Below are 26,610 nucleotides of genomic sequence, written 5' to 3'. Positions count from 1 at the left end.
TTAAATTTGAACTAAAATTTATACAAAAAGATATACACATAGACAGCAATAAGAAAGAAACATTAAGTTTGCGAAACGAAAATTAAGAGAAACAATATTTTCTGGAGATTTTAGTAATTAAATTTTTAAATAATAGATTTAAGTAATAAATAGTAAGTAGTAGATTTAATAATAAAATATCCATTAAAAAGAAAGATTTTCACTTTAAAAAATTGCTAATAAAGAAAACAGTTAAATAGAAGCATTGAGAAGAATATTTGAAAAGTTTATATATATGTATGTACATATGTAGACTGATATTCATCTCCAAATATCCACATGTTCTAGAATGCACTCGAAGAAATCGTGAAAGGAAAAACATAAGAAAGCGTTGACGCGTGACAAGAGGAAAAAGGATTTGCAGAATGAAGGGAGAGACGAATATCATCTCCCCTCCAAAGATTAAATAAAAAATAAATTTACCTAATGGGGGGGCAACCAGTTCGAAATAAGCGCCATCTGATCTCATACACTTAACCCATAGCCCATAGCATAGCCGTGGTTTAGTGCATCGCGTGTTCGTGCATCAGTCTTCTTTAAACCGTGGTGGTATGTTTATTGATCATCGATCCCTCGACTTTGGCCGGTATCTATTTTCTGTTCCAGAAAGATATCCAATAGATCGAATTTTGCTCCTTCGTGTTTGTCATGATTAAAGATAGGATTAATTTTTGCCAAAATGACAGTTTAGCGACAATATGACGGATTAGTGGTAATAATAACAAAGGAAAACAAATGTCAATTTATAATAGGAACGACGACGTTCAAATCAATAAAGAGGGAACAATGGTGTCTGTGTCAACGATTCAACAATCAAACGAGTCCTTCAATAAAATCAACATAGAAGACGATATAAAACAACAGTTGGGTAAGTGATATTGAAGGATATTTATAGAAAACGACAGGATTTTCGAATGTCTTGGTTCGCCATAATGACATAACCAGCTGTGACTGTCTGATAATTTCGTTTCAATTCAGTCGTTTATATCTAAAGATTCACCAGTGCGATGAATTCTATTTTATTATGGTCGTGTTTTATTTTATTCTTCTATTTATTGTAATGATAAAATTATCGTTGGAAGTCGTATCATTTCTTGACAATTGTCATTTGTTCTGGAAATATAATGTCTGAGGCCAGAAATATCAAATCAATTGTATAATTACTTTTTTCCCCATTAATACTTTTTTTGAGAAAATACGTTTTTCAATGTTACTTAAGTATGTTTTTTTATACCAAACACATACGTATTTTAGATCAGAATATTTTCATTGTTTAAAAAGTATTATAATAATCGTTTTTAATCAAATCCAGCATATTTACACAATCGACGGCCAGCCATACAGTCACGAACCGATAACAAAATACAGGACTTGAGCGAGGAACAAATGGAAAGCAATTTAAAATTATTAAAATTCGTAGCCGATTCCCAGTTAACATTAACTCAAGTTAATGGTCAGAGGAAGCTCGGTCCACCTCCTGGCTGGACAGGACCTCCTCCTGGTCCGAAATGCGAGATTTTCGTTGGCAGTATCCCCCGAGATTATTACGAACCGGAAATTGTTCCTATATTTAGTACTGTAGGAACAATTTATGAGTTACGCTTGATGATGGAATTTTCTGGCATAAATAGGGGTTACTGTTTTATTATGTACACCACCGAAGAAGAGGCAGCTCGTGCTGTTAAAGAATTAGATCAGCATGAAATTTATCCTGGGAAAAGAATCGGTGTTGTTGCAAGCACAAATAATTGTCGGCTTTATATTAATCAGTTGCCTCGAAATCTCGATTCTAAAACAATTATCAAGGTTCGTTATTAATGTCCTCTGGTTTATTATGCTTTCCTTTCTATTGGTTTTTTTATTCTACCCTTGACGGATCCTTTTTCCCTTCCTATTTTTTGTTTTTTGTTTTTGTTTTTTTTAGAAAATTTACGAAATGACCGATGAAATCGATAAAGTGGCCGTTTATAGAAATTTCAACGGCTTCGTTTGCTATGTTCTGGTTTCGTATAAAACTCATCGAGGTGCCGCCATGGCGAGAAGAAGATTGGTGCCTGAATCGGCCATGCTTTTCAAAAATTGCGAGGTCAACATAGAATGGGCTAATGCGAACATGGCACCTTTTAACGTAGTACGTATAACAATTATTAAATTTATGATCTTTCTGTAATTAAGCTAAAAAAAATCTATGTAGATATTCATTAATTTGGTAAAGTATCGTCGCGTTTAAGTAATGATTATTGGTATAAGACATTTAAAAGAACGATAAGAATTTGGCAAAGAGAGATCAGTGTTTGCAAATCGTCATCAGTAACAATACGATTTTCCGTTCGCGCAAGAACAATGACATCGGTCAATTATGGTCCCATGAGAAAATGGAACGTGGGTACTTTCCCTTGTTAAGTTGTCTCTGCAAATGGCACTGTGATTTACTAGAATCAGAAACCTTGCAATATTCGAGCTTTTATTGCAATTTATATCGTGTTGTAATTCAGTTTCCGCTTTTAAGAAAAAAATGACAATCATTCCCTGCTTATTGAATAACAACCATGGTAACCAAGCGTGATTCAATCTTTTATAAATTCTTTTATAGTTAGCTATAGATTTTTCAATTTTATTTACATTTATTCAAGAAAGAAAAATTTAATTTAATTGTACTGTTAATTATTTATCCAAATGTTTACTCAAGATTTGATTATTTTTATACACTCTTGTGCAAATTATAGACTTCAGTATACACAAATTCTTCTTTCATACCAAAAATCTTGAACAATTCCTTTTTTCAAACTAAAATTACATTCAAAATGAATAAACATTACTTCACTTTATAGTAAGGTCATTTAAATCAACTAGTTGATATTTCCTCCACAAGAGGCACTGTGAGCGTTGGCCGTTCAATAAAGAAAATGCACAGCGCACAGCGATAAACGCGCCCAGTAAATCAGCTGATCGCGTGCTTCCTTGTTCTCGTGTTATACGAAGTATTTTCTTAGACTCGCATTATTAATTGAACGAATAAAAAAGGCGGTGAGAATGAGTGCGTCAACGATCGAAAATAGTGAATATTGTGACTATCGCAGTCCCTTGGCAATAAGATACGCCTCGAAGGAAATGCGTTATAACTTCAGCGATCAATACAAGTTTAGCACATGGCGGAAACTATGGATTTACTTAGCCAAGGCAGAGATGGTTTGTAACTGTCGAATAAAATTATCATAACCAGTGTATTCTATGTATTGTAGTCTCATGCGAAAATAATCAGTTTTTTTTCTCCGATTTTACCGGCAGCTGCATGTGTAGGTACCTTATTTGCTTTGCTTGTTAAGACAAAAACAAGATAACGAATTTATATTTTCCTAAGATAATAATATACGAACATGTGGCCATTAGACATTAGAGTTAACTATTCGTAAATGGTTTTCATGTAATTAGTAATATTATTCATTATAATATTTATATCACAGTATTATTTAACTATTTTCTGCTATCAATTTAGATAACTCATTATTTTTCTATTCTCTGCTATGTTCTTGCATCCTATTGCTAACATCATGTTTATAATTAAAGCAGTTTCGAAAATATATCTTTTCAAAGGTTATCGATGTTTCATCGTGCGTTTCACAAATATGCTAACTTGATCAAATAGTGATTTTGCAAACACAGAACATCTCTTCGTTAAATTTCAATTATCGGGAATTCTAGATTTCTCGTTTAAAATAAGTCTTTGAATTATTAACAAACTATAGTATGAAGAAAGTGGAACATGCGACGAAGAAGGCAATATAGTAATAACAGAAACGTTTATCGAGCCAGTTAAAACTAAAAAGGTCGCGATTCGTGCGAAACAGAAGACCATCAATAAACGATCTAACATAATAAACAATCAACGAATGCAAAAATCAATCGATACGTCGGTTCACAAAGGCAGACCCATAAAAGCTGCGTCGTCCAATTCGTTGAAAAGTCTCGATAATCCAAGTCAATGCAAACTTGAAAAATGTCGATCAAAAAGTTTCGTTTGTTCCAATTGTTGTTCGTTGGTGGAATTTGCAAAGAAAAAGCACAAATCAAATGGAGCGTGTGACATCAATGGAAATCTGAGAAACAGTTTAGATCATTCTTTACCGCACGAACATTCCAAGCAGAATTGCGCTCAACCGGATCACTCGAAAGCAGTTCTTCCTGCGATTAGTACATATTTAACGTATTTAAACAAAGGAAAACGCTTGAAGAATCTTAAATGGAACGAGTTGCAAAGATGTTCGAACAATGCTTTAGGTAGTATTCAAGATTTTTCCAAAAATCTAAACAATATTCCTTCTGATATAATTAACAATTATAGATTAGAGTGTTCTTGTCATTGTCAGTTTCACGGTAACGGTAGTTTTAATTCACCGACGCCATCTTTAAACGATTTCCAGCCTGTTAATGACTGGAATTCGACGGATAGTTTCGTAAAAGATTTCTCTAAAGTCTTAAACATTTCAAACGAAAGTGATAGTAAAAAATGTGTCAGACAAGAGCATAGAAGTATTTATAAAAGCGAACACATTCCTGTAGAAACTAACGTTCTTCAAAATAACTTTTTGCATTCTCATCCTTTGAATGAATCTAATCGTCAGATTGCAAATAGTCATCAGTACAGTAATTGCTATCAAAATTTTCCGATTAATACCGCAGAACAAATTAATAGAACAACCTACGACCAATTTCCAAGTCAAAATTTGTTATCCGATTTACAAAATGTCCAAGAGTTAACTGCATTTCGACAGGAACCAAATCATGAACATTTTTCATTGAATGATGTGAAACCTATGATGATCAATCAGAATTTTAGTTGGTTCTCTCCTGATCTTTTGCCTATGGAAGTGTACCGTCGTGAATCTGTCAACATTTCAGGCGTATCTAACAAAATTGTAAACGATTGCAAGTATTTGAACAATCATTAGATGATCAACAATTCGCAGCAGTATAATTACGAATCTTTTTGAATCCTATATCGGAGTCTGATGGGAGATCCGTATATGAAAACCCAATAAATGTTGTGAATCCTGCCATATATCCGAAAGGCACGATGTTTGTAGAAGATAAACCATAGTTTGTAGAACATTTTCGAAGACTTTGGGGATTTATCTTGCTAAGAGATTAACTATAAAGATCATCGAGTATCATATCAGGAAGTTATATGACTGTGAAGTATTATTTTGTAGTCTTTGCTTCGTTGGATGCCGTTATGATGTAACATAAAGTTAAGAAAACACAGATAAGTTGAATTCATGCTAATATTTCATAAAAGTATCTTGAGTTTCATAGATTCATTTGTGTCTTCGTAAACAGAATCGTCTAATCTTCGTAAATAGAGGTTTGTAAGAGGAAAAATTTGTGATCAAAATTAATTACCAATTTTTAACATTCGAGATTATGTGACATTACGATGCGTGTGTTATGGCCGAATTGAAAGGTTTTGCTAATCAGTATTTGAAAGAAAGTTTGATGATTCATCTTTTTTTTATAATCGATGTCCTGAATCGTGTGACACAGTTTTGTTTGTTAAGTATATATACTTATTCATTTTTAAACTTATATCTTAAATATAGAACATGGAGTATGGAAAATTTCGTATTTTATATAAGCCGAAATTCCTAATGATTAATTATCACTTCAAGATTTACTATTATACTAATAATGTGAAGTAAAACGCGTTTTATACCAAAGAATAATCTATACTAATGGCAATCGTTATTTCTTATTATTGTAATTCTAAGAATCTAAATCAACCTTTATATAATTTTATTTTCTAATCGTACTTGTAGTGATGCCCTTTTTTTCGAAGCTAAACAAATTGTTAAACTCTTTCTAGCTTCGATTCTTTGTATCTTCATCTTCATGTGAAATTAAACGATCTCTGTATAATTGCTTATTGTATTCCGTTTATATAATTAAATGATTTATATCGCTGCGATGCAATTGTACAATGAATGTTCAAAGAAAAGCATAATTTCCAAGCGAAAATTACAATTTATTCTAAACACTAGAAATGATGTTAAGATAGATACGATGCTGTTTTATGATACATTATAATATTTTACAATCGTCGCTGACCGTATAACATTGTTAAAAAACCTTTTTTCTTGTAATCAACGACCTCACACTTTTTTAATGAAATAAATAATGTTTTGAAATATTTCAAATATTTTACATGGCTAATAACTTTTTAGTTGTCGACAAGTTTATGAATGTTTACGCCCTGTTAGTCTAGGAATAATAAAATGATTATTTACAATATATAGACAAATTTCAAATTATTTATGTCTATGCTGTTTGCTGCTCCCTACTCATTCGTTCAACATACAATCTTCATTTATGTACATGAATCTTTTTCCTTAATCGTCTAAGAATACATTTTATCTGTTTTTCTCCTTTTTTTTCTTTTTCTTTGAGAAAATTATGCTGGCACACTTGATTGTGCAGGTCTTAGTATTGAAGCACATTGTGAACAATTATTAGATTTATTTCGAGTGCTCTGGAAATGAAAGTAAGCGTAACGTAAATTACTAAATAAGTTTTATGCAACAAAACTGAACTTCTTACCTGACTGCTCTTCGTACGTAGATACTCGCCACATCCAGTGCATTTTAAACGTTTTTGCTCACCTTTACATAATCCCTAGGACATTGAAAACAATATTTTTATATATATTGTATATATTATTGATATTATGTTATCCATGCATAGTATGTAAAATATTCCTTTGATCTTTACCTTTATTGTATTTGGAGTCGCGCAATATTCACAGTAGAATCGTCCTTGCTTGTCTCTATGAGCAGTAAAATACTGTAAGGAACTAGGCGATACAGGTACCTGGGAAAATGTTAACTCAAATAATAAAATAAAACATGTTATTAAATACACATATATTTAATGTTAAAGTCTCAGGAATTAACCTGTGTCTTGTTGCAAACTGGACAAATATTTATAACTTTTCGTTCAGGATTGATCTGCTTCTCTTCGACAAGTTCCTACGAAATATTTTATAAAGCTGCGTTATCTATTAAAGACTAACATATGATTTGTATTTTTAGTAAATAAAATTGTACTAGAATTTTTCTTAATTCATTTGTCGTACGATTACCTCTGCTGTCTCTATCTTGCTGGGGTTAGAACTCCCACTATAATCAGGAGTTTGGATATCGACCTCAGTGTATCTGAAAATATTGTTCAAAATGTGAATAAAAATGTATTCATGGTTTTTCTAGAACAATCGTGTATCTACTTTAGAAGCGAATTTAAAATGATATGTTATTTCCTTACGACAGTTTAGTAGGTTCAACTTTGTTGTTTTTTCGGAACCCATACATTCTTTTCATTCTGGTAGCTGAATTGGTCATTTCTGTATGAGTTCTAAGGAATAAAGGTATGAAGAAAGATTATTTATGGAGCTATGCGGGAGAAGTAGGTTTAAAGCAATAAATGCAAACAATTTCCGGTGTATTATCAGCTGTGTATTACGGTCAAACAAGATAGGAAACATGCAGGTCACAATTGCATTTTGCAACGCTTTTCACTTTAAAGTCAGATTGATAGTATTTGCCTGCACTGTGCTGATAAAATTAAGATTAAGGTTGTATTTTGTAAAAGTGTTAAAGCTTATTATATGCTATTATAAGATGCGTCTTTTTGGTATTTTTGTTAAACGGAATCTGCAGAAGAGCTATTACGTCCACGCCTGACTCGTATATTTATTCATGTTTGAAACACAAAATAAAATTAATTTTTTGAAAGATCTACGATAGAATAAAACCTTAATGCGAAGATAAAAAATGGAAATAACTTATTCGTATCTAAAATGCAGAATAAAATTCAAAACCATCCTTTTCGCTTCTACTTGTTATTCGCATTTCACAGAATTTCATTCCTTATCACATTCTTTCCAAGTAGAAACCTATTATCTAATCGTTATTTAAAAACGAAAACAGAAACAAAATTTCTAGCAATATTACTATTTAATCCAAATGGAAGTATTTCTTACGTCTGTGTTTCCGCTTGAGATTGAGATTCTGGATTAGTTTCCAATGCCTGTTCTACAGTTGAGTTATCGTTCTTCAATCGATCATCAGAAACTTTAGTCTTTTTTACATTTTCCTTCGAATCTAGACACACTGTATAATTTAACACTTCGTCCATGCTGATCGAATTTTCAGTAAAAGTACTTTTCTTTTCATGTTCCTGATCAGCATTGATTTTCCGTTGTTTATCACCTTCTTTATTACCTTCGAATGTCGATTGATTCTCGATTTCTTGCAAACGATTTATCATTTCTGCTACCTGGCGTGGTGGGGGAATTAACACCTTCGATGCTACAGGGCTCAATTTATGGATATTTTCCAATTGGCTGTCTGTAGTTTCCAAAAGAGAATTTGACGTTTCTAACGTGGGGGATACCGTTTCCTTGGAAGATTTCTCTGGTTTGTCCGTAGAAGGTTCCACGTCTTTATTCAACTTTGTCTTCTGTGGAGATTTCAACTTTTTCGCCCTACTCGTTGGTTTCACTTTCTTCTTCTCATCTTTCTCATTTTTATTTTTCTTTACCTCTTTCTCCTTTTTCACTGCATTTATCCTTACCTTCTTCGCTTCTTCTGATTCATTTTTCTTCCTGTTAACACATACGTATACTAAGTCGATGAAATAATAATTCAAGATAAAAGAAGTTTGTGTTTCTCTCATGGCAAAGCTATTTACATAAAATATGCTTACGTCGCTTTCGAGGCAGTTTGGCACGATATGTGAGTTTTCGGCGTCACGCAGTAAGAACCGAGAGTGAATTTCGTGATTTTCGTTTCCGAGACTCCTCTTAAATTCTGATTTTGCGCTTCGTGCTGGGTGCCTTCGAAAAAGGGAACGTCTAGTGATTAATTTAAGAAATTAAATAGCAACACTATAAATACGCCGATGCAAGAAAGATAAGAAAGGAGTATAAAACTAAAAGGAAATGCGTGAAATTTTTTCTACATCGAATATGTAGCCGAAGCATTTTCTGTGACACAATAGAACGTTGCGTTGTTCTCGTTTACCGAAGAAATAATCACTTTTCTACGTTTTATCCGTATATTTAATAATTTAAAACGTTTTATAACATTGGAAGATGATTATACTGCTAGAACTAAGAAAAATCACGCGTTTGCTGTCAAATTAACTCCTGTACTCGCAACCTGATTTAGGCGAGCTTTCTCACTCGTCAACATATCGTAGGATTTCTTCTCCACCGATTGCACCTTGTCCGTTTGTTCTTTTACCGTTTCCTTATCTTGTTTCGATTGCTCTACCCGCTGCGTTTGCTGCTGTTGGCTTTTCTGCGATAGTTGAATTATACCTGTGACACACCTACAACTAATCACGACAAAAATTATTAAAATATATTTCATTCGTTTATCGAAGAAATAAAATTTCTACATATACGTAGTATGAAATTTCGTGGGAGTTTCTTTGTTAACGTCAATTGTACCAATCATTTATGAATGCAGCATAATGATACCAACATATATATATAGCATAATGATACCCTGTACAACACGTTGATCCTCTAAGAAGTTGTAGAAATGCAGGACAAGGTGCGCAAGGTGCTTGTTGAATCGTAGGCTGCATCACAGCTGAAGAGCTTGCGAAAAATTGTATAGCGCGATTGCATAGCTCGCATCTGCTCACAGTTTGCGCAGGCATCTCTTTTACTTCTCGCTGAGTCTGATTAAATCTTCGTAATTAGCAAAGTAATCGAGTTTGACGCAACAATAACTAATTGTGAACAAGATTAAGGGATAAATATGTTTAAAGAAAATGTTATTGTATTTAAATTTACATCGAAAAAATATCTTTATATTTTAATTACTGTGCGTATATATACGTCAATAGCACGTATTTGTATCATTACTTGGCATTGTCTGCTCAATGTTTGCTGATGATCCGTTTGAACATCAGCAACTTCCACGTAGCACAAGCTCCGTGCACTTGTTGGACAATCGACGTATTGTCGTCGACGTCCAAATGAAACCTTTCTATGACTGTGATCAGCGACTGCGTCTTCCTCTCCGAAAGGTACTTTGATGCTGCTGATGCTGGTCATCAGGTCATGTTTGACCGTCTAGATTGTAGAGAGATACCTTAAAAGAAACGTTACACTCCAGGAACATAGATTACTTAGTATTAATATTATAATATTATTATGAAATTGACCTATCAACCGGTAGATAATTTGTAAAATTCGTCTTAGATGACTATTTATTAAATCTTATTTAAATAGATTTTATTTAGAAATGCATCGTTTTTGCTTGAACTCTGAAATCAGCAGAAGCAATGTTTCTATCTTTCTACTTTTCTACCCTTCTATAAAGTTTTATGTTCAATGTTTCAACTCACTTCGGCGGACAAGGGGTCGCAGGTTTCCTTCTGAAACAATACTTCAGTCGGCTTCGCGTAACAGCACTGTCGACAGAGATTGCAGGTACGTTTCCAAAATCTGACACGGAACACATAGTTCACTGATAGGAAAATCGGAATTGGAAAATTTTATTCGACTCGGGACTTACGCGAGTACCAGTGAGACTTCGATTATGAATAGGATGAACGCGAAAAGAGAAAGACACGCCATTGTTATTATGTACCATGGTGAAGAGTAATTTAATAATAAAAGGATTCCAGCGACTGCGAAGAATATCGTGCCCAATAAGGAAAAAAGAAACATCTGCAATAAAAATGTTTTATGCTTCTCCTCGAAATTTATTTATATCTTTATCGTGGTAGATACGATGTAAAAATTAATGTTAATTTTTCGTGAAAACTTTCTTCATACAAGTGATTACCGGCGTCGTGTTCAATTCTCCTCCGATGAACTGACTAATTAGATCGATCGACAAGACGAAAACGTACACTCCAGCAAGCACGATCAGTAAAATACATGTTATAGATGATAAAGTCGAATCACCCAGTGATATCGTGTAAATGATAAGTACAAAGATCAGTAGTACCACTAGCTAATTAATCAAAAAGTCTCGTTTAATTACCACTTTCATTCAATTAATTTCGATGGAATATCCTCGAATGTAATATCAGTTATAGTAGTGTATCGTAATATCATGTTTGTAATTAATACTCACGAATTGGAATATTCTGAGAGGTCTTATTATTAATCGAACGCACGCGCTGATTCTGTTTAATTTCTTCGTTTCCAATTTAGAATTTGATTTGCTCTCTGAGGAGCATATACTTTTATACAAATCATTCGAGTCTGGAAAAAAGATTTCATGTTGCAAGGAGGAATAAAACACATAAAAGGAGAATGGTTGGAAGATAATTTAAACCTTCATGCTCCATGATCGTTTGACTTTAGGAGGTTTTATATCAGCTTCCTGTCATCGGGCGAACCTCTATGATCGCTTTTTACATTTTGTTTATTGTTATGATATATGTTATGTTATATCGAAACGTCGCGTATCGATAGATTTGCAAATTTTCTTCTGCGACGATATTCAGGGGAGTGTGGTGATGTTGTGTCAATTAAGCAACAGAGAGATTGTTGTTCGTATTGTTAATTAAAATGTGTCGTGTAATGAATTACAATCCGCTATTATTGAAGCTTTGGATATGGGACTTGGAACTGAAAATTGAAGAATAAAACACATTATTCCTCCAACGCTTATTTTGTACATGTATTATATGGCGTACATTATAATACATCTTTTTATATACTTTCGTTTTCTTTTATAATAAGTTTTACATTTGGCTTATAACATTATATTACAAAGGATTATCGATATGAAATATTAATTCGCGAACATCTTGTATTACAAGATTTCGATTAGTATTACAATTGGACGGAATGTATTTTGATAAAGACACGTAAATTTTTGTCAAATCTATATAATAGATTTATAAGTTGATAAATGTATATAAAGACGAATTGTAATTTTTGGTCTTATAGTTACAATTATGAATATAAAAAGTATAATTTTTTTCACTAATTATCTAAAAATATTCATGGCAATTCTGAGATTTATAGCATATATAAAATGTATGATACCAACAAGTAAGAAATAGAGATTACAGATTATATTATTATACATATAGTATACTATGCATAGGTATAAGAACACTACTCTAGTTATCCAAACTTTCGATTATAAATAATACTCAATATATGTGTATGTATATATATATTGTTTAATGGATCTTTATGATTTCTTAAAAATATGAAAAATATACCATATATGTAGAAAATCTTTGGAGATTAATCTTTGTTAACTGTTAAATTTGCTACGTTGCTAAAAGGAAAGACTAAAGCTAAGAACTTTATGAAACTATTAATCCAAAATATTATTCTGATCTATCGGTTAAAGCTATCTTCTACAGTATACAATTCACTGCATTATTTGATTTGTACATTTCCTATAAATGTCTACTCTTCTAACCTACGCATATAATCAAGTAACATCTAAACTAGATCGTCGTTAAAACGATTGGACGGAATCAGAACTTACAACTAATCTTTGAATATTTGGCTCGTGAATTATTTTTGGGCGTTATATCAGTGTACATTATTTTTACAATTTTCATTTTTCGGTATATGATGTAGAACACATTCGGTGGGAAACCATCTCTTTTCGATTCTCCTGTTTCTTTTCTTTCATCGCCTCTTCTGATAACCCATTTTGCAAAATACGTGACATATTTAACATCAGCAATCTCTTTTTTCTCTCCATAGAAACGACATTTTCTTCAAAATTTACATAACATTAAATATTCATATTTTTCCTGGCTTACTGACAACTTATTCTCCTAGTTACATCAAGCAGGCATTTGTAAGTATAATTTTCACGAATGTTTCATACTTGTTCTCCTAATCTAAAGACCGCTACGTCGTATCTTTCTTTTTCACTCGATGCTTTTTGACGAGTAAATTATGAAGAATATTTCCAAGAAGAAAACCGCAGCATTGACAAATGTGAACACTGCGCCTGATATGAACATATCCATATACTGTTTGCTGGGATAGAATTCGTTGTTGCTGTAGTAAGGGCCGAGAATCTTTCTCCAATTATAGACAATTACGCTTCCGGCGACGATGTGCAGGAGCCCACCGACTGAGGAGAACAATATCAACTGCAATCAGAGCAGATCGATGTTACTCAAAAATGTATCGAGATCGACGATCTACTTTTACTTCCATTTTTCAAGGATAATAATCATAAACATAGAGAACGTGCGCAGTTCGTAACTTCAAACATAGTCTGTTTAAATATTTAAAGAGTAATTTGAAGAAAAATGTTAGCATGACAAACTCGTAGATTTCTGAGACATTGATTTCAGTTATTTCTTAAATATTTCATTGGTCTTGTAATGTAAGAAACGCGTCCTGTCATGTAATACGATATTTGGACAAAAATTTTCAATTTACGAATAAATTGTCTAGAAATAGAATTTTCTGCGGATTACGCCTAGCACACCTTCGAAACTTGAAACGAATTATCTTATTTTTAAAATTCCATGCATCGTTCAAAGGAGGTCACGCAGTCGTTCACTTTTGCGCCGAACCTCGCAATTATTCTACTTGTTATCACAGTTGTGAGACACGAACGACACTAATTATCGTATTTCTCGAAGCGACCAGTCCTAGATACTATAAGTTCCGATCGTTTCGTGAACATAGACGTTGTAAAGTAGGTGGTCGATAAACAGTACGGGGACTTGGACGTTGATAAGTTATGAATTTTAATCAAACTAGAACGGAACACGTGCATGGTTTCGAACAGTTTAGTCAGCTTGAAAATAATCGAAGCTCGATGATATATTTTCAATACTTGACAGTCTAGTACAAACGAAACGGTCGTAGATTGTAATAACCTAAGTATTAAAATTAAATTAGCCTTGTGTCTCTTAGATGGATTTCCAGTGCCCCAGAAAATTGTAATTTACAGATAACATCAAAGGTAGATCGATACAGATATTAGAGGCCGCTTGCTGTCTCATTGTCATTTATGAGCTATGAAAAATAAGCGAATCTTGGTTACCTTGCTTTGAATACTTAATGATCTTGTTCTGAAGATAGTACAAATATCTTGTCCTTTTTGATGGGAGACAGTTTTTAATGTATTCGCAAATAATAATCATGAACGCGATACTTTTAAAAATAAGCTATTGTACTGTTTAAAAAATTGCCTCAACATACAACTTGTTAAAATAGATTTCTCATTCATAAATTACTATTGCAGTCGTGACTATGACTGTCGATTTACACTAAAACGTGCGAATAATTTTACAAACAAGGACGAAGAATATTCTACAGACACGAAGGACGTTTGTTAGTTATTAAATATGCAGTTTCTGCATGATGATTTAGCAAATGGATAGGGTTTTAACTGGAGACTAATAAAACGACGGAAACTCCGACCTTGTTGACAGATTTATGTCGAAAATACTAAACATGGGAAATGAAACTGACGTGATACTATTCGTCCTTTGGTGATCGTCACGCAATCCTTTGATTGCGACGCTTCATCCATTTATTATCGCTAGACCTGTCACGTAATCTGTTTTCTGATTCGTAGAATCTCGCGTTAAGTTAATTGAAGCGATCGGTTTTTAAATAATTTACGGCAGAATGTTTACATATTTTATTCTTTATATTAAGTCAAAGATTATTCCATCGTACGAATTACTTTATGAACTTCTAGCTTTGCTTATTGTTACGTTTTCTAAATTATACTGACGATTTTAAGTGAATAGAACTTACGGTTCTTTTCGGTATTCGATCTCCCAACAGTTGACAAATGATAAAAAGCGTGTTGATTATCAGGTAGCCAGCGATAGTGATGTAAATTATCGCGGCATCGTCAAGCTTGAAATGCATTCTAATCATGATCTTCTGGAACGAATTTAACGGATCGACGACTAATCCGATAGCGAGCACAGCTAAAACCTGTCAAGTGCAAATTTCAAATGTCAACACATTGAGAAATATTTACAGTTGGATTGTTATTAACTGTAAAGTACAAATATTCGTTCATTCGAAGCATTTTCAACATTTTTGAAGAGCACGAATTAATTACTAAAATTTGTTCACTGAATTATTCGTCATTTTGTCATGATTAAATGACGAGTACTTACAATTTCCAAGAGTTTCATCGCAACAGGCATAAGCTTCGCCACTTTCAGCTCCTTATGAACATGCTGGCTCTCCTGCTGATTATCATCTGCCATTCTGACTCTACGGGGTCTTCCTCTGCCGTCACCCAGTTTGGAAGATTTTGGGTTTATGTTCACGATCAATTCTTTCCGCCCCTCAAGCACATCAAACCTTGGCAATAGTAAATAGCACGATAAGCATCTGAATTACTGAGGAGAACGTGTACATGAATTAGAGACCAGTAGACGCGAAAAGCGGTTTCAGACACGTGAGGTAGCTGCATGTTGAATAAAGATTTCATGATTTCTGCTTTCACGTACACTTCGATTCATACTCTGTTTATTCTCCATTATTACTCCACTTCGAAAATTTCTGAAAGATTTTCCAAAATACTTGACGACGTTGAATATTTCAGCTTAAATTGTTTACTATATTATTGCATCTTGAAATTGCGCGGAACGTCGCAAATAGTTTATCTCTTGCATTATACCTGAATTGATATCCTTACACAGAATTAGCGTTCTTAACATTCTTGACTCATACGTATTACACAACCATAGACAGACACATGACTCAATAATAGAGTACTCTACACCAATCTACAGGAATATGTTTATTTCACTACGACTTACTTGTAAAGTATCGTTGAGCAAACTAACCGAAGAGTTTAGTGGAAAAATAAGTTTTAAAAATTCCTGAAAAGCAGCGTATAAACATCCAAACAATAGATACATACCTCTTTCAACGTGTTCCTCGTGAACAGTTCCACCCACGTGAACTAATATCCTCAAAATTCCTTTCAGTCGAAGAACCCACCTTACCGCGCACTATCTTTAATCGCACTTTCTTCTCTACTCAACTATTTCGTAATTTTAATCACAAAATCCTTGAAATTTAAATCGTTCGAGCGAATCACAAAGCCAAGGCTAACCCAACCAGGAAGATCCTGGAGATTGGTTACGATCGATGCAGTGGACGTGTGTTGTTAGAAGTCCAGCCACGCTAATCGTGCGATACAGTGTGGTATTGTCGGAGAAACACGCAGTTGCACACTGTGTGGCGGACAAACTTAAACTGGAACGTCAAGCGTGACACACTGCGAGGCTACGCGTCGTACGTGTAAGTTGCGCAGGCGGTCTGCCGACTCTGTTAACCAGGTTCACCGTATGACCGTGTCGCATTCGTTTGCTCCTGTACGTGTCATTGCCGCGTAATTTCACGAAAACGATCCTTGTGTACTTTCTAATTCGTTTAATTGACGCATTTCCGCCAGAATGGATGCATCAAATTGATCGTCACGGAGAACTTCTTTCTTCCTCTGCTTTTATTTCTTCTACTTCCGGCGAGGGAAGAAACTAGAATTATGTAACAATTACAGTGAATTTCTTGTTTGTTCTACTATTTCTTGGCCGTGGAAATTCTTTATGGAAAGAATGGTACCGTTACTTTCAATGCTGAACAGTTGTTAGTCATTGCTTTTGTAAGTAGCTTTGGGTGGGATATTTTATCGTAGAGGGCAGAATAATTGGGTTTGTGGGCGAGGCTTCTTCTTCTCGGTTAAATTGCTCGAGGCGAAGAACGATTTGGACGAAATTCGTCTTACGGTGATAATTTAGTTGATATATCTATCTCATTTCACGGTATGTTTGAGAAATTAGAGAATGTCTGCGACATACGGGCTGCTAACAATTAGATGCGTTCCTCGAATGATCGTCGCAGTCAGTGTCATTATGTGGTCGATACTGGGAAAACAGGCGTTGTGTCGGTGTATTGTAATAGTTGTAAATATCAGTATTATATAAAAACATCAACAAAAACTTAGAACTTTTCTTCTTCTTTACTTCTTTAGAAATAGAATTTCAGATCTTTGCAATTGCAAACTTAAATTATTTTTCCTTGCATTTCGCGCTTGCATAGTGAAATTTAGTAATCGAAACTCATTACTAATTATGTTTGAAGATTCACAAATTCGCGAAAAATCAATCTAAATCCTCACAAAATCGGAATAAAATTATTTCCGAATAAAAACCAACAACTCCTTCTTTCTCCATGATTGTACGTACAGTGGAGTCTCGCTTATCCGAGTTCCGCTTAATCGAAGTTCTGTATTACCCAAAGTAGTTTGAACTTTGCCATAATTTCATTTTTTCGAAATTTTAACACAAAGAATACGAATGTGCGAATAGTCAGATATCGTGAAAGTAGTTAATCAAACACTCAACCGATTAAATAAGCGAAGAATGGTTGTAGAAAATATTGCAAGTGTCCACATCGAGAAACGTTTTGTCATTGGAAAATGTTTTATCATACTAATTAGAATACTGTACTATAGAATTTAAGTGCAATTTCCTATTCTAAATAGTTATTAGTAACGCTAGAAAATGGTATCACTGTTACTTTTAACGTTGCCTCTAGAGAAAAACAACAAGATAAAATATAGCAATAAACGTCAACTAATTGTTTCCTGGCTTTTGTTTACAAATAAAAGTTACCACATACATAGTTCTCTACAGATACACTTTTCTTTTTTCATGAATCTGGACTACATTACAACGTAATAATCTTTTTCTTCCCCCTGAAAAATTGGTTTTCTGACATCTACAGTGTTTTCTACAAGCCCTCTTGAAAATAATGAAATAAACCTAAATACACGTAGCACAACATTATCAAAATGTTTTCTTTGATTTTATTATATGATTTACGAACGCTAATAGACCTTTCCGTATCATTTGAGCTTTCGATTATTCGAGGTAGGCCTGGTTCACGCACGTCACATCGGATAATCGAGGTTCCACTGTATCTGTAAACTTCTCTCGTCGATCATGTTGCCACGTAGTTAAATAATGGCTCGACTGCTAGACGCCCGAGTTATGATTTGGAAAAAGACTTCGGTAATCGGAGCCTGTGACGAAGGGCGAAGTAACTGCGGCATTTAATTCACGAACACGTGTTGTTGATACATCGAAAGGTATGCATCGGTGCATGCTGGACTTCACGTGACTCACGGTGTATAATTTGCGTGAACGTATTGCGGATGTGTACACGTGCGCAAAAACCACCGAGCTTTGGCCAATTCCACGTCACGTTTAAACACGCATAAACGAAAACAGGATTGGGTCGAGAGCACCAGAATAAAAGGGCCACGGCGAATAGTTCCTTCCTGAACCGATCTGAAATCGGTTCGTACATCGGCCTCTTGAATCGTATTACTCTTGAGTAACGTTATGAAATAATTTCTATACTGCTCCTTTTTCCTCGATTTCATGCGGTGTATCGCATTTCCTGCGCAACACATTTTCTTAAATATATTTAACGAACGTCTGTGCTCTTGTTAAAGCGATGTAATACTGTATTTCTTGTTTATTTGAATTGCTTTTCCCGCCGGTAGTTTCTTTTATAATAAATTGTTAAGACTACATCTAAATATAATTAGAAGTTGTTATTGAATATTTAATATCTATAGAAATAAAACGGAGAAAAGTAGATTCATGTTGGAAGAGATGAAATAAAAAGACAGAATATCATATTACTTCCTGCGTCCATGCAGTAATATATTCTTAACAAGCAAAGTAAAGTAGGTTGTAATAATTCAAAGTACACAAAGTTTCATAGAGAATTAAGATTTTTCTTCGTAATACCATGATCGATAAAAGGCACTACGTACTTATGGAAAGTTATAACGTTTTTGACCATGACACGATAAATGTGCGATATGAATATTAAAATAAACAGAAAGGAATCGCTAAATCTATGTGTACACTAAATATGGAACGTTATTGTCAACTGTCTTCTTACATCCGATATCGACCTATAATTTCCAACCCAGTGGTAGGAATATACTTAAACAAGAAGAAAACTACTTGAAATAAGTTTCAGTCAAACAAACATACGAAGCTCAAGCCTGTATAATTAATATCGATTAAATCTCGCATTAATTTAAGAACCGAAGGAAACTAACTTTCGCAATGAACAATGTTTAGCGGAGAAAGCGTAGAAAATTCGATTTTAATTGACCGTAATGTAATAACGAAGAAAAAAGGGTATTAAAGCATCGTGTACGACCTAACTTATACCAACGGCAGATTATTTTCTAATTGCGTAATAGTCTTAATGCGTAGTTACTCCTATTACAGAAAAACTATACTACGTGCATGTACGTAACGTATCTAAATACAATCATTCATGCAGGTGTGAATATCATTATATATCAGGGTGTGCATTCACAAACGTGCTCTATAGAAGATCACGTGTTCACTAGGTCAGTAGGTGCGGCCTGGTCTTCATCAATCATTATGCGATCTTCCTATCGATCTTCAACTATGCGCTACGATTTCCGCTTTGGCAAATCACATTACCGAAACGTTAATACTACTTCATCCTGTCTATATGTTAGACGATTAGAATTTAAAATTTCACGCTTCACTGTCTTTGTTCCTGAAGAATTTGACGGAAGAATTTTTAGATATTAATTTTATTGAGGAAAAATTTGTTGCATTGATTTTTTCGTGCTTTTATCTATTCTTTCTATATTTTATTTTAATCCTTTGTTATGGTTTTCTCTAATTTCTTTCTTCTTTTTAATTTCAATTTAGTTTCGCATTTTCTAACATCACTCGGGTTTCGCTTTGAGAAGTTAAATTACCAGAAGTATTGATAATTAACGCGATTATGTATCCGGACCGTGGGTGTACGATTGTACCGGTCATTCACGATGATTACCGGGTCAAGTAGACTAATTGATGCATGTCATGTTCGCTGTTGCAACCCTTCTTTAACTTCACTCGGCTTGCTACATATTCGTGACATTATACAAAAGTCCGCGATGTCTTCGTTTGTGACTCATTATTCTCGCCTTCCATTCATTGTTTTTAAATATTCTTGATATTCGCTGTAGGAGAAGTTCTTCATTGTTTCCTGGAAGACTATTTTACTATCTTATACGTTATTTCAGACGAACAAATTTTATAAACGCGGAGACAAATTTTATATTACTTGCAATTTGGGTTCTTTTAAGACGTTATGGTTCTCTGCGATTCACACGAGTTGGATATATTTCAAGAACACGGTGAACGATTACGGCACATAAACAGGTAAAATGGAAAATGAGAGCTAAGGCCAGCACTAATTCGGGAATACTGAAATAATTCGAATTTTATTTGACAGTCCCAAACCCTTTAGTTTCGAAACTTAGAAAGAAATTCAAACATCTCTCATTCGAATCAGGTGGGTCTATGCTTTTAATTTTACGAATTTCCATAGAAAGCGAACGCAAACGTACTCGTAGTCTCCGTCAGGATTCGGGGAAGGATTGATCATCCACTCGACCCACTTGTAAAACTGGTAAATGCCACAAATTAGACTTCCGATCGCGCCAATTACAGTGAGCCACGTTTCCTAAACAGTTGTAAATTTTTATACAAACGTTTACTCTCGTCTTCGACCAGTTAATAGATTATACTTCGCCTTTCACTTACTCACGAGATATATATAGTCTTTGTCCATCACCAGGAGTACGATATCTGACGAATGCACAAGCATGTAGCCTGTTATAAAGGTAGGTACTAAAACCCCGAAAATTGGAACCTCGAGATATGGCTCCAATGGTCGCAAGTACACTACACTGCCTATTATGCAAGCAGACTATAAAAGTAGAAGGCTTTTACTGATAGAAACGAACCTTCGAATTTTCATTGTATTTTTATCTTAACCAAACATTGTGAAATTGTGTATTTAAAATCGTACCATGGCCAATGTTCTCCAAACCAGCAACTTCTTTTCGAGAACCCATGCGTTTATTGTGAAGTTGTTAATATGCACCGCTATGTTGTCCATTTTTCTCGAGAATTATTCTTTTATCCAAATCACGATATTTACAAAACCTTCCGATCGATAATAAATTTACGACGATATTTTGTTTTAAAATATGTTCTCCGATCGAACGTGTCGGAAGTTTCAGCGCTCGAACAATCGACCTTTCTTTTTCGACCGAATCGCGCGATGCAAATCGGAGCATGTGACTGACGAACATATTTTAAGTTTAAATTTATTCATTTCGAATGAAACAGAATTTACGTGTTGATAGAAAATATTTATTCCTTAACTGTCGTTCTACGTTTCAACATTCCTAGGAGAACCATTTCGAGGAGATTGTTTCATTTTTGTATATTCTGTATAGCCTATATAAGCGGCTTCGCAAAATAGTATGACGAAATTACCTGAAAAGTACGAAATTGTACAGATTTTCCTAGCGATAGTGGTAAGGAAAATTGCGAAAAGAATATACACCCATTAACAGCAAGCCAATCTTTAATTCGTTTTGTGGAATGTCGGTCCTCGTGTAATTTTCGTGATTTGACCTCACCAGAGCTGCTGTGCCACCTATGAAATGGAATATCACTCCGAGCGAAAAAAGAGTGAATTCCTATAAATAAATATAGGAAAATATAAACGAGAAAAGATCGCGCGAGGCGTTATATATTCGTTGAGAAATAAATACACGTCTAATATCGGATTCTGTGTCTAATTACATCTCGAGCTTATTACTTAGAATTCTAAATATTATACTTCCTCAAATTTCCGTAATTCAATTACGTTATTAAGAAAGTTTACGTTGTTAAGAAAGGTCATGTGCAACTAACTGGCAATCTGCGTGGTTTTTCAAAAACGTGAGTCATTGCGATTGAAAAATAGATGATAAAGTACGTGGACGCGTCAATGCAGTAAATGACCCACAACCATCTTGGTGTCGTGAATTCCTTGCGCTTTAACAGCTCGTGGATGCAAACACCAGCTATGATCTAAACGGTCAAGAAACTGTTGTTTCGATTTCGATTTGTATTCGCAATCTCTTCGATGAAAATTAGTATTACCATTTCGTGTACTTTCAAAAGAAAACTGAAATCTTTGAAAATTCTACGTACTTGAGTAAGAGGCATGTTTACTAAAGCATAGAATAAACTAATCATTGGACGCTTCAAAATTCGATGAAAGTAATCGATCTTAATATCGAGATATGTATTGAATTGTCTGCGAATAATTTTTCTCCGGATAAGTTACTTCATTCATATCATCAAACCGTGGACATATATTGTGGAACTTTCGAAAGTTACTCTTTTAATCTCTTTCGTTGAATAGAATTCTTTTCTTAAATTTCTAAGGAATATACGTACATTTACGAGAAAAGATTTGAAACAACCAACTTGGAAAATTCGTTAAAATAGATATATTAAATTGTCGTATAAATGATGAAACGAAATTACTGACAAGATTGTAGCGACATTATATAAAAATAAAGAACTATTTTCTACATTTCTATCTATAATATAGACAGATATAATATAGATTCTATATATAGTAATATATCTTGTCGATAATTCAAGTACAAAATTTTAATCATAATTGTAATTATAAAAAATGTAATCTAATCTTTAATTTAACAACGATTTACTTTAACTTTAATCCTCTTTTTTTCTTAGATAAATTATTTTGATATTGTGCGCATGACAGACACATACTGAACTTTTATTTCAAACGTCGGAGGATTTGATTATTTTTCTGTTATGACATCGTTTGGAAAAAAATGTGGCGAGATTACTATTTTATATGTTACGTGAAATGTGACTTTATTCTAAATATTCGTCGTGACTTTTCGCAAAATGTAGAACGCTTAATATTAGATCGACGAGATACGCTGCACCCTCGATAACGCACAACGATCCAACAGCTAGGCCGACCTAAAAAGATTTTTATTCTGTGTCAATACAATGGCAAGGTACATTGAAACACTTAAATCAAATAAATAATATCTATTGTGTAAAATTACAATAAAGAATCGATGAAGACAGATATGTTTCATAAAGTTCATCGTTGTTTAATTAATAGTTGGTAATTAGATTATTAAAGGTTACCTGTCGTTCCTGGACAATCGTATCGAATTTATTTTCTGATTGATATCCGTGCCAGTAATGGAGTGCTGTTCCACCTACAGCGATGAACATGAAGGTTCCAACGAAGTTCATTATAATTTCCTAAAAGTCAATATTTTCCATTAATGTCAAACAATTTCATATCTTCCAATAATTATTATTTATAGATCTTAATCTGAATTATTTATAGATCCCGCGTGTAATAGATTTTTATTCTAAAATAAATAAGCTAAATATAAAGTTGTAATCGGAGCGAAAATGATCTTACAACAAGTGTCTTTTTGTGAGACGAGTTGCCAAAGCAATAAGTAATTAGAACAACGCTGGTGTATATGAAAAATCCCACTAAGACTCCAGACGCAACGATTTCTGCGTCCGGATTTTTATCTTCGTTCAAGTTCCATGTTCCTCCGACACCCAGGAATTCTCCTTGATATCCTGTTCGATACAGGATCAGGATTATGAGATTAATAATCTGAAAGGACAATCAATAACCTAAACAAGACATATATACTTTAACAAATAAAATAGTTTTATATCTAAGATCGATTTGACTTGCAACAACAAATTACAATTCGTGAAGATCTGTTTAATACAACGTGATACATATTTGAAAATTGTAATGTGCACGTGTATAAAAATAACAGAATTTCTTAATTCTTTGATATTTTAGTCTCTTTTTATTAGCTGCTCATGAGGAATTAACTCTAGTAAAATAATAGTACTCTGATACCACGATACCGTAATATGGTATCGCTTTACAAATATCCTTATCGTACATCGATAACTGAAATGAATCATACAATTATGTACAAATGTTTCTTGAATGAGTCTAGTTACAATGATTTATCAACGTAGGAACCTAACGTTAATTGATGGACCAGGCATTATTAATCAGATTCGACGCACAATTCATGTGACAAACGTCTGTGAAATTGCCGCAATTTTTTCGTAAATAAGAACCAACTCCCCATTAATCGTGATTTCGCGATAATATGTTCGCGTACTATTGTTGCAAGGCACCTTTAGGTGAAAAATATTTCTATTGCTGCTCGAAACGAGAGCGCCATTCAATTGACGTAATTTCGTTCTAAAAAATATATCGAAAATGTATTATACTGTTTATATTTTGTCGTAACTTTAATAAATTGTAAACCAAATGAAGAATTTCAATTTTTCAACAAAAAATCACAAAATTTTGATCAGAATATCATCTTAATTATTCGGCACACAACTTCATTTTTAGAATCACAATTTCACTACCCGTTGTATGTTCCCGAATTATTGACTCGGCACGCTTCATTTTGATATAAATATGCGTATAATAAAATATAATTAGATAATAAAGGGAACAATAGAAGAATTCTCCTCACCAGTTTAAGCACTTTTATCGTTATACCCGCAATAGTTTCTAAAGACACCATGATTACTTTTTCTGTATGAACTCTTCACGCTTGGAACAGGTGAACTAGTTGAAATAAAAGCGTGCTGGTTGTTTTCGACGCGGTACCAAGCCCTCTTTATCTAATCAGATGATACAGCGTACGTCGACAGAGGGATAAGACCAGTAGAAAACGAACGATAATATACCTCGAAATATAACATTTATTGTTATTTTATTTTCCTAATGCTTGTTTTCATACGATTAATTCAATGAAATTATTGTGAAGCGTTATTGTATTCTTATCCCTGACCATTCTTTTAAGCGCTATTGATCTAATTATCTTAAAAGTCCTCCATTGAACATAATTACAAAATTGACTTGAATATAACTTAGTTTTAAAAGTTCAATTTTATCTGAAGAAACAGTGTGAAGATATATCATAAAATACGTAGATCCTTATGCGAATGTACTTTCTAAAAAGAAATTAGTGATTAGACGCTAATTAGCATCCACCATCGTATCAAGCTTGAAATTTACAAATTTTCATTTCTGATTTATATAGTCTTTCGTAAAGTCTTTTTATTAAATATTTCTAATGTTCAATATTTATTTTAGGAGCTGGGCCTAGCTATCACCCCGGAGCAAATCGCGGAAATGGAGGCTCACGTGAACGATATAGACTTCAAAGCTGCTGCAGAGGAAGAGAAAGCCACCAGACACGATGTAATGGCTCACGTTCACATTTTTGGAAACCAATGTCCAAAAGCTGCTCCAATAATCCATTTAGGTGCAACTAGTTGCTACGTCGGTGACAACACGGTAATATTAATATCATTTCCTGTAATGAATACGCATCATTCATGTAAAATACCCTATTCATGGTAATTGTATTGATTTTCGAAGGATTTAATAATTATTCGTCAAGGTTTCGACATTCTTCTGCCGAAATTGGCGACCGTCTTGTCCCGTCTAGCGAAGTTCGCCATGGAACATCGGGATTTACCGACTTTGGGATTCACTCATCTTCAACCAGCACAACTTACGACCGTTGGTAAACGAGCTACGCTGTGGCTTCATGATCTTCTGATGGATGAGAGAGCTCTTCGTCGAGCTAGAGACGATTTGAAGTTTCGCGGAGTGAAAGGCACAACTGGCACTCAAGCTTCGTTCCTTCAATTATTTAATGGTGAGTGTGTATCTTAAATAATAAAAAATATAATTAGCATATAATATAATATATATTAAAAAATATTCTACTTTCGCCTTTGGTTCGTTTCCACAGGTGATGATAAGAAAGTGAAGCAGTTAGATCAACTGGTAACTAAAATGGCTGGATTCGATAAACACTATCTTGTAACAGGACAAACATACAGCAGAAAAGTCGACGTAGAATGCTTAAATGCTCTAAGTTCTTTAGGTTCTACTGTCCACAAGGTCAATAAACTACCTTTTCTAAAAAAAGAAATAAGCTGTCCAATATTTATTTGGTAAAAATCCAAATGAAATTATTTAACGAAACAAATAGGAAGATAGTAATAAAATAAAAACATAATGCAAGACTTCCTTTAAAGATTTGCTTTATTAATTTCTGTTCCACAGATCTGTAGTGATATTCGATTACTGGCAAACATGAAAGAAGTCGAGGAACCGTTCGAAAGCACTCAAATTGGATCAAGTGCAATGCCGTACAAAAGGAACCCAATGCGTTCAGAGAGGTGTTGTAGTATAGCAAGACACTTGATGACTTTGGCCAATAACGCTCTACAAACGGCAGCCAGTCAATGGATGGAAAGAACGCTCGATGATTCTGCTAATCGAAGAATTACTTTGTCCGAGGCGTTCTTGTCAGCGGATGTGATCATAATGACTCTTCAAAATATTACGGAAGGCATGATCGTTTACCCCAAAGTTATTGCCAGCCATATCGCACAAGAATTGCCTTTCATGACTGCGGAAAATATAATAATGGCTATGGTAAAAGCAGGAGGCGATAGACAAGTAAGATTTATGTTATTGTACGCTCATAACAGAAACAAAATTGTATTTTATATAAGAACACTTACCTTTTTCTACGCTTGAAAAATCTGACT

The 26,610-nt window shown here is 33.9% G+C and overlaps 6 protein-coding genes across 10 annotated transcripts in view; 2 read left to right on the top strand and 4 right to left on the bottom strand.

Moving 5' to 3' along the window:
* The first annotated feature begins 363 nt into the window (after positions 1-363).
* On the top strand, positions 364-24,859 carry LOC132913365 (RNA-binding protein 47-like). Its single transcript, XM_060971652.1, has 5 exons — positions 364-907; positions 1,352-1,845; positions 1,964-2,170; positions 3,786-4,317; positions 24,600-24,859. The coding sequence occupies exons 1-5, from the start codon at positions 775-777 to the stop codon at positions 24,662-24,664; spliced, it is 1,431 nt and encodes a 476-aa protein (XP_060827635.1). The 5' UTR covers positions 364-774; the 3' UTR covers positions 24,665-24,859.
* LOC132913363 (adenylosuccinate lyase) overlaps positions 2,927-26,610 on the top strand; it is a 25,257-nt gene continuing 1,573 nt past the window's right edge. The window contains exons 1-5 of the mRNA XM_060971651.1: positions 2,927-3,228; positions 25,136-25,339; positions 25,424-25,706; positions 25,803-25,954; positions 26,120-26,518. Of these exons, the coding sequence (XP_060827634.1) occupies positions 3,073-3,228; positions 25,136-25,339; positions 25,424-25,706; positions 25,803-25,954; positions 26,120-26,518 (1,194 nt within the window). The 5' untranslated portion in view covers positions 2,927-3,072. The remainder of the gene's footprint in view (positions 3,229-25,135; positions 25,340-25,423; positions 25,707-25,802; positions 25,955-26,119; positions 26,519-26,610) is intronic.
* LOC132913366 (uncharacterized) lies at positions 5,824-8,767 on the bottom strand. 4 transcript variants are annotated; one of them, XM_060971654.1, is made up of 7 exons: positions 8,069-8,767; positions 7,351-7,440; positions 7,172-7,244; positions 6,984-7,058; positions 6,802-6,900; positions 6,631-6,705; positions 5,824-6,562 (listed from the first exon to the last, which is right to left on the bottom strand). In XM_060971654.1, exons 1-7 carry the CDS (start codon positions 8,761-8,763, stop codon positions 6,485-6,487), a joined length of 1,185 nt encoding a protein of 394 aa, XP_060827637.1. In that variant the 5' UTR covers positions 8,764-8,767; the 3' UTR covers positions 5,824-6,484. The 4 variants fall into 4 exon arrangements, with proteins under 4 accessions (XP_060827637.1, XP_060827636.1, XP_060827638.1 ...); XM_060971653.1 differs by having other exon boundaries at positions 5,824-6,705; XM_060971655.1 differs by lacking the exon at positions 6,984-7,058 and having other exon boundaries at positions 5,824-6,705.
* LOC132913371 (uncharacterized) lies at positions 9,126-9,883 on the bottom strand. The gene is made up of 2 exons (XM_060971664.1): positions 9,599-9,883; positions 9,126-9,426 (listed from the first exon to the last, which is right to left on the bottom strand). Exons 1-2 carry the CDS (start codon positions 9,754-9,756, stop codon positions 9,210-9,212), a joined length of 375 nt encoding a protein of 124 aa, XP_060827647.1. The 5' UTR covers positions 9,757-9,883; the 3' UTR covers positions 9,126-9,209.
* Positions 11,718-16,395, bottom strand: LOC132913368 (uncharacterized). 2 transcript variants are annotated; one of them, XM_060971660.1, is made up of 5 exons: positions 15,948-16,395; positions 15,532-15,583; positions 15,193-15,382; positions 14,819-15,004; positions 11,718-13,188 (listed from the first exon to the last, which is right to left on the bottom strand). In XM_060971660.1, exons 3-5 carry the CDS (start codon positions 15,283-15,285, stop codon positions 12,961-12,963), a joined length of 507 nt encoding a protein of 168 aa, XP_060827643.1. In that variant the 5' UTR covers positions 15,286-15,382; positions 15,532-15,583; positions 15,948-16,395; the 3' UTR covers positions 11,718-12,960. The 2 variants fall into 2 exon arrangements, with proteins under 2 accessions (XP_060827643.1, XP_060827642.1); XM_060971659.1 differs by lacking the exon at positions 15,532-15,583 and having other exon boundaries at positions 15,948-16,385.
* On the bottom strand, positions 22,802-24,650 carry LOC132913369 (protein snakeskin). The gene is made up of 4 exons (XM_060971661.1): positions 24,510-24,650; positions 23,405-23,611; positions 23,119-23,238; positions 22,802-22,944 (listed from the first exon to the last, which is right to left on the bottom strand). The coding sequence occupies exons 1-4, from the start codon at positions 24,558-24,560 to the stop codon at positions 22,834-22,836; spliced, it is 489 nt and encodes a 162-aa protein (XP_060827644.1). The 5' UTR covers positions 24,561-24,650; the 3' UTR covers positions 22,802-22,833.

This window comes from Bombus pascuorum, chromosome 13, assembly GCF_905332965.1.
Source record: "Bombus pascuorum chromosome 13, iyBomPasc1.1, whole genome shotgun sequence".
Lineage (NCBI taxonomy): Eukaryota > Metazoa > Arthropoda > Insecta > Hymenoptera > Apidae > Bombus > Bombus pascuorum.
Note: the sequence above shows the minus strand (reverse complement) of the source record. Positions and strands in the feature narration are given on the sequence as shown.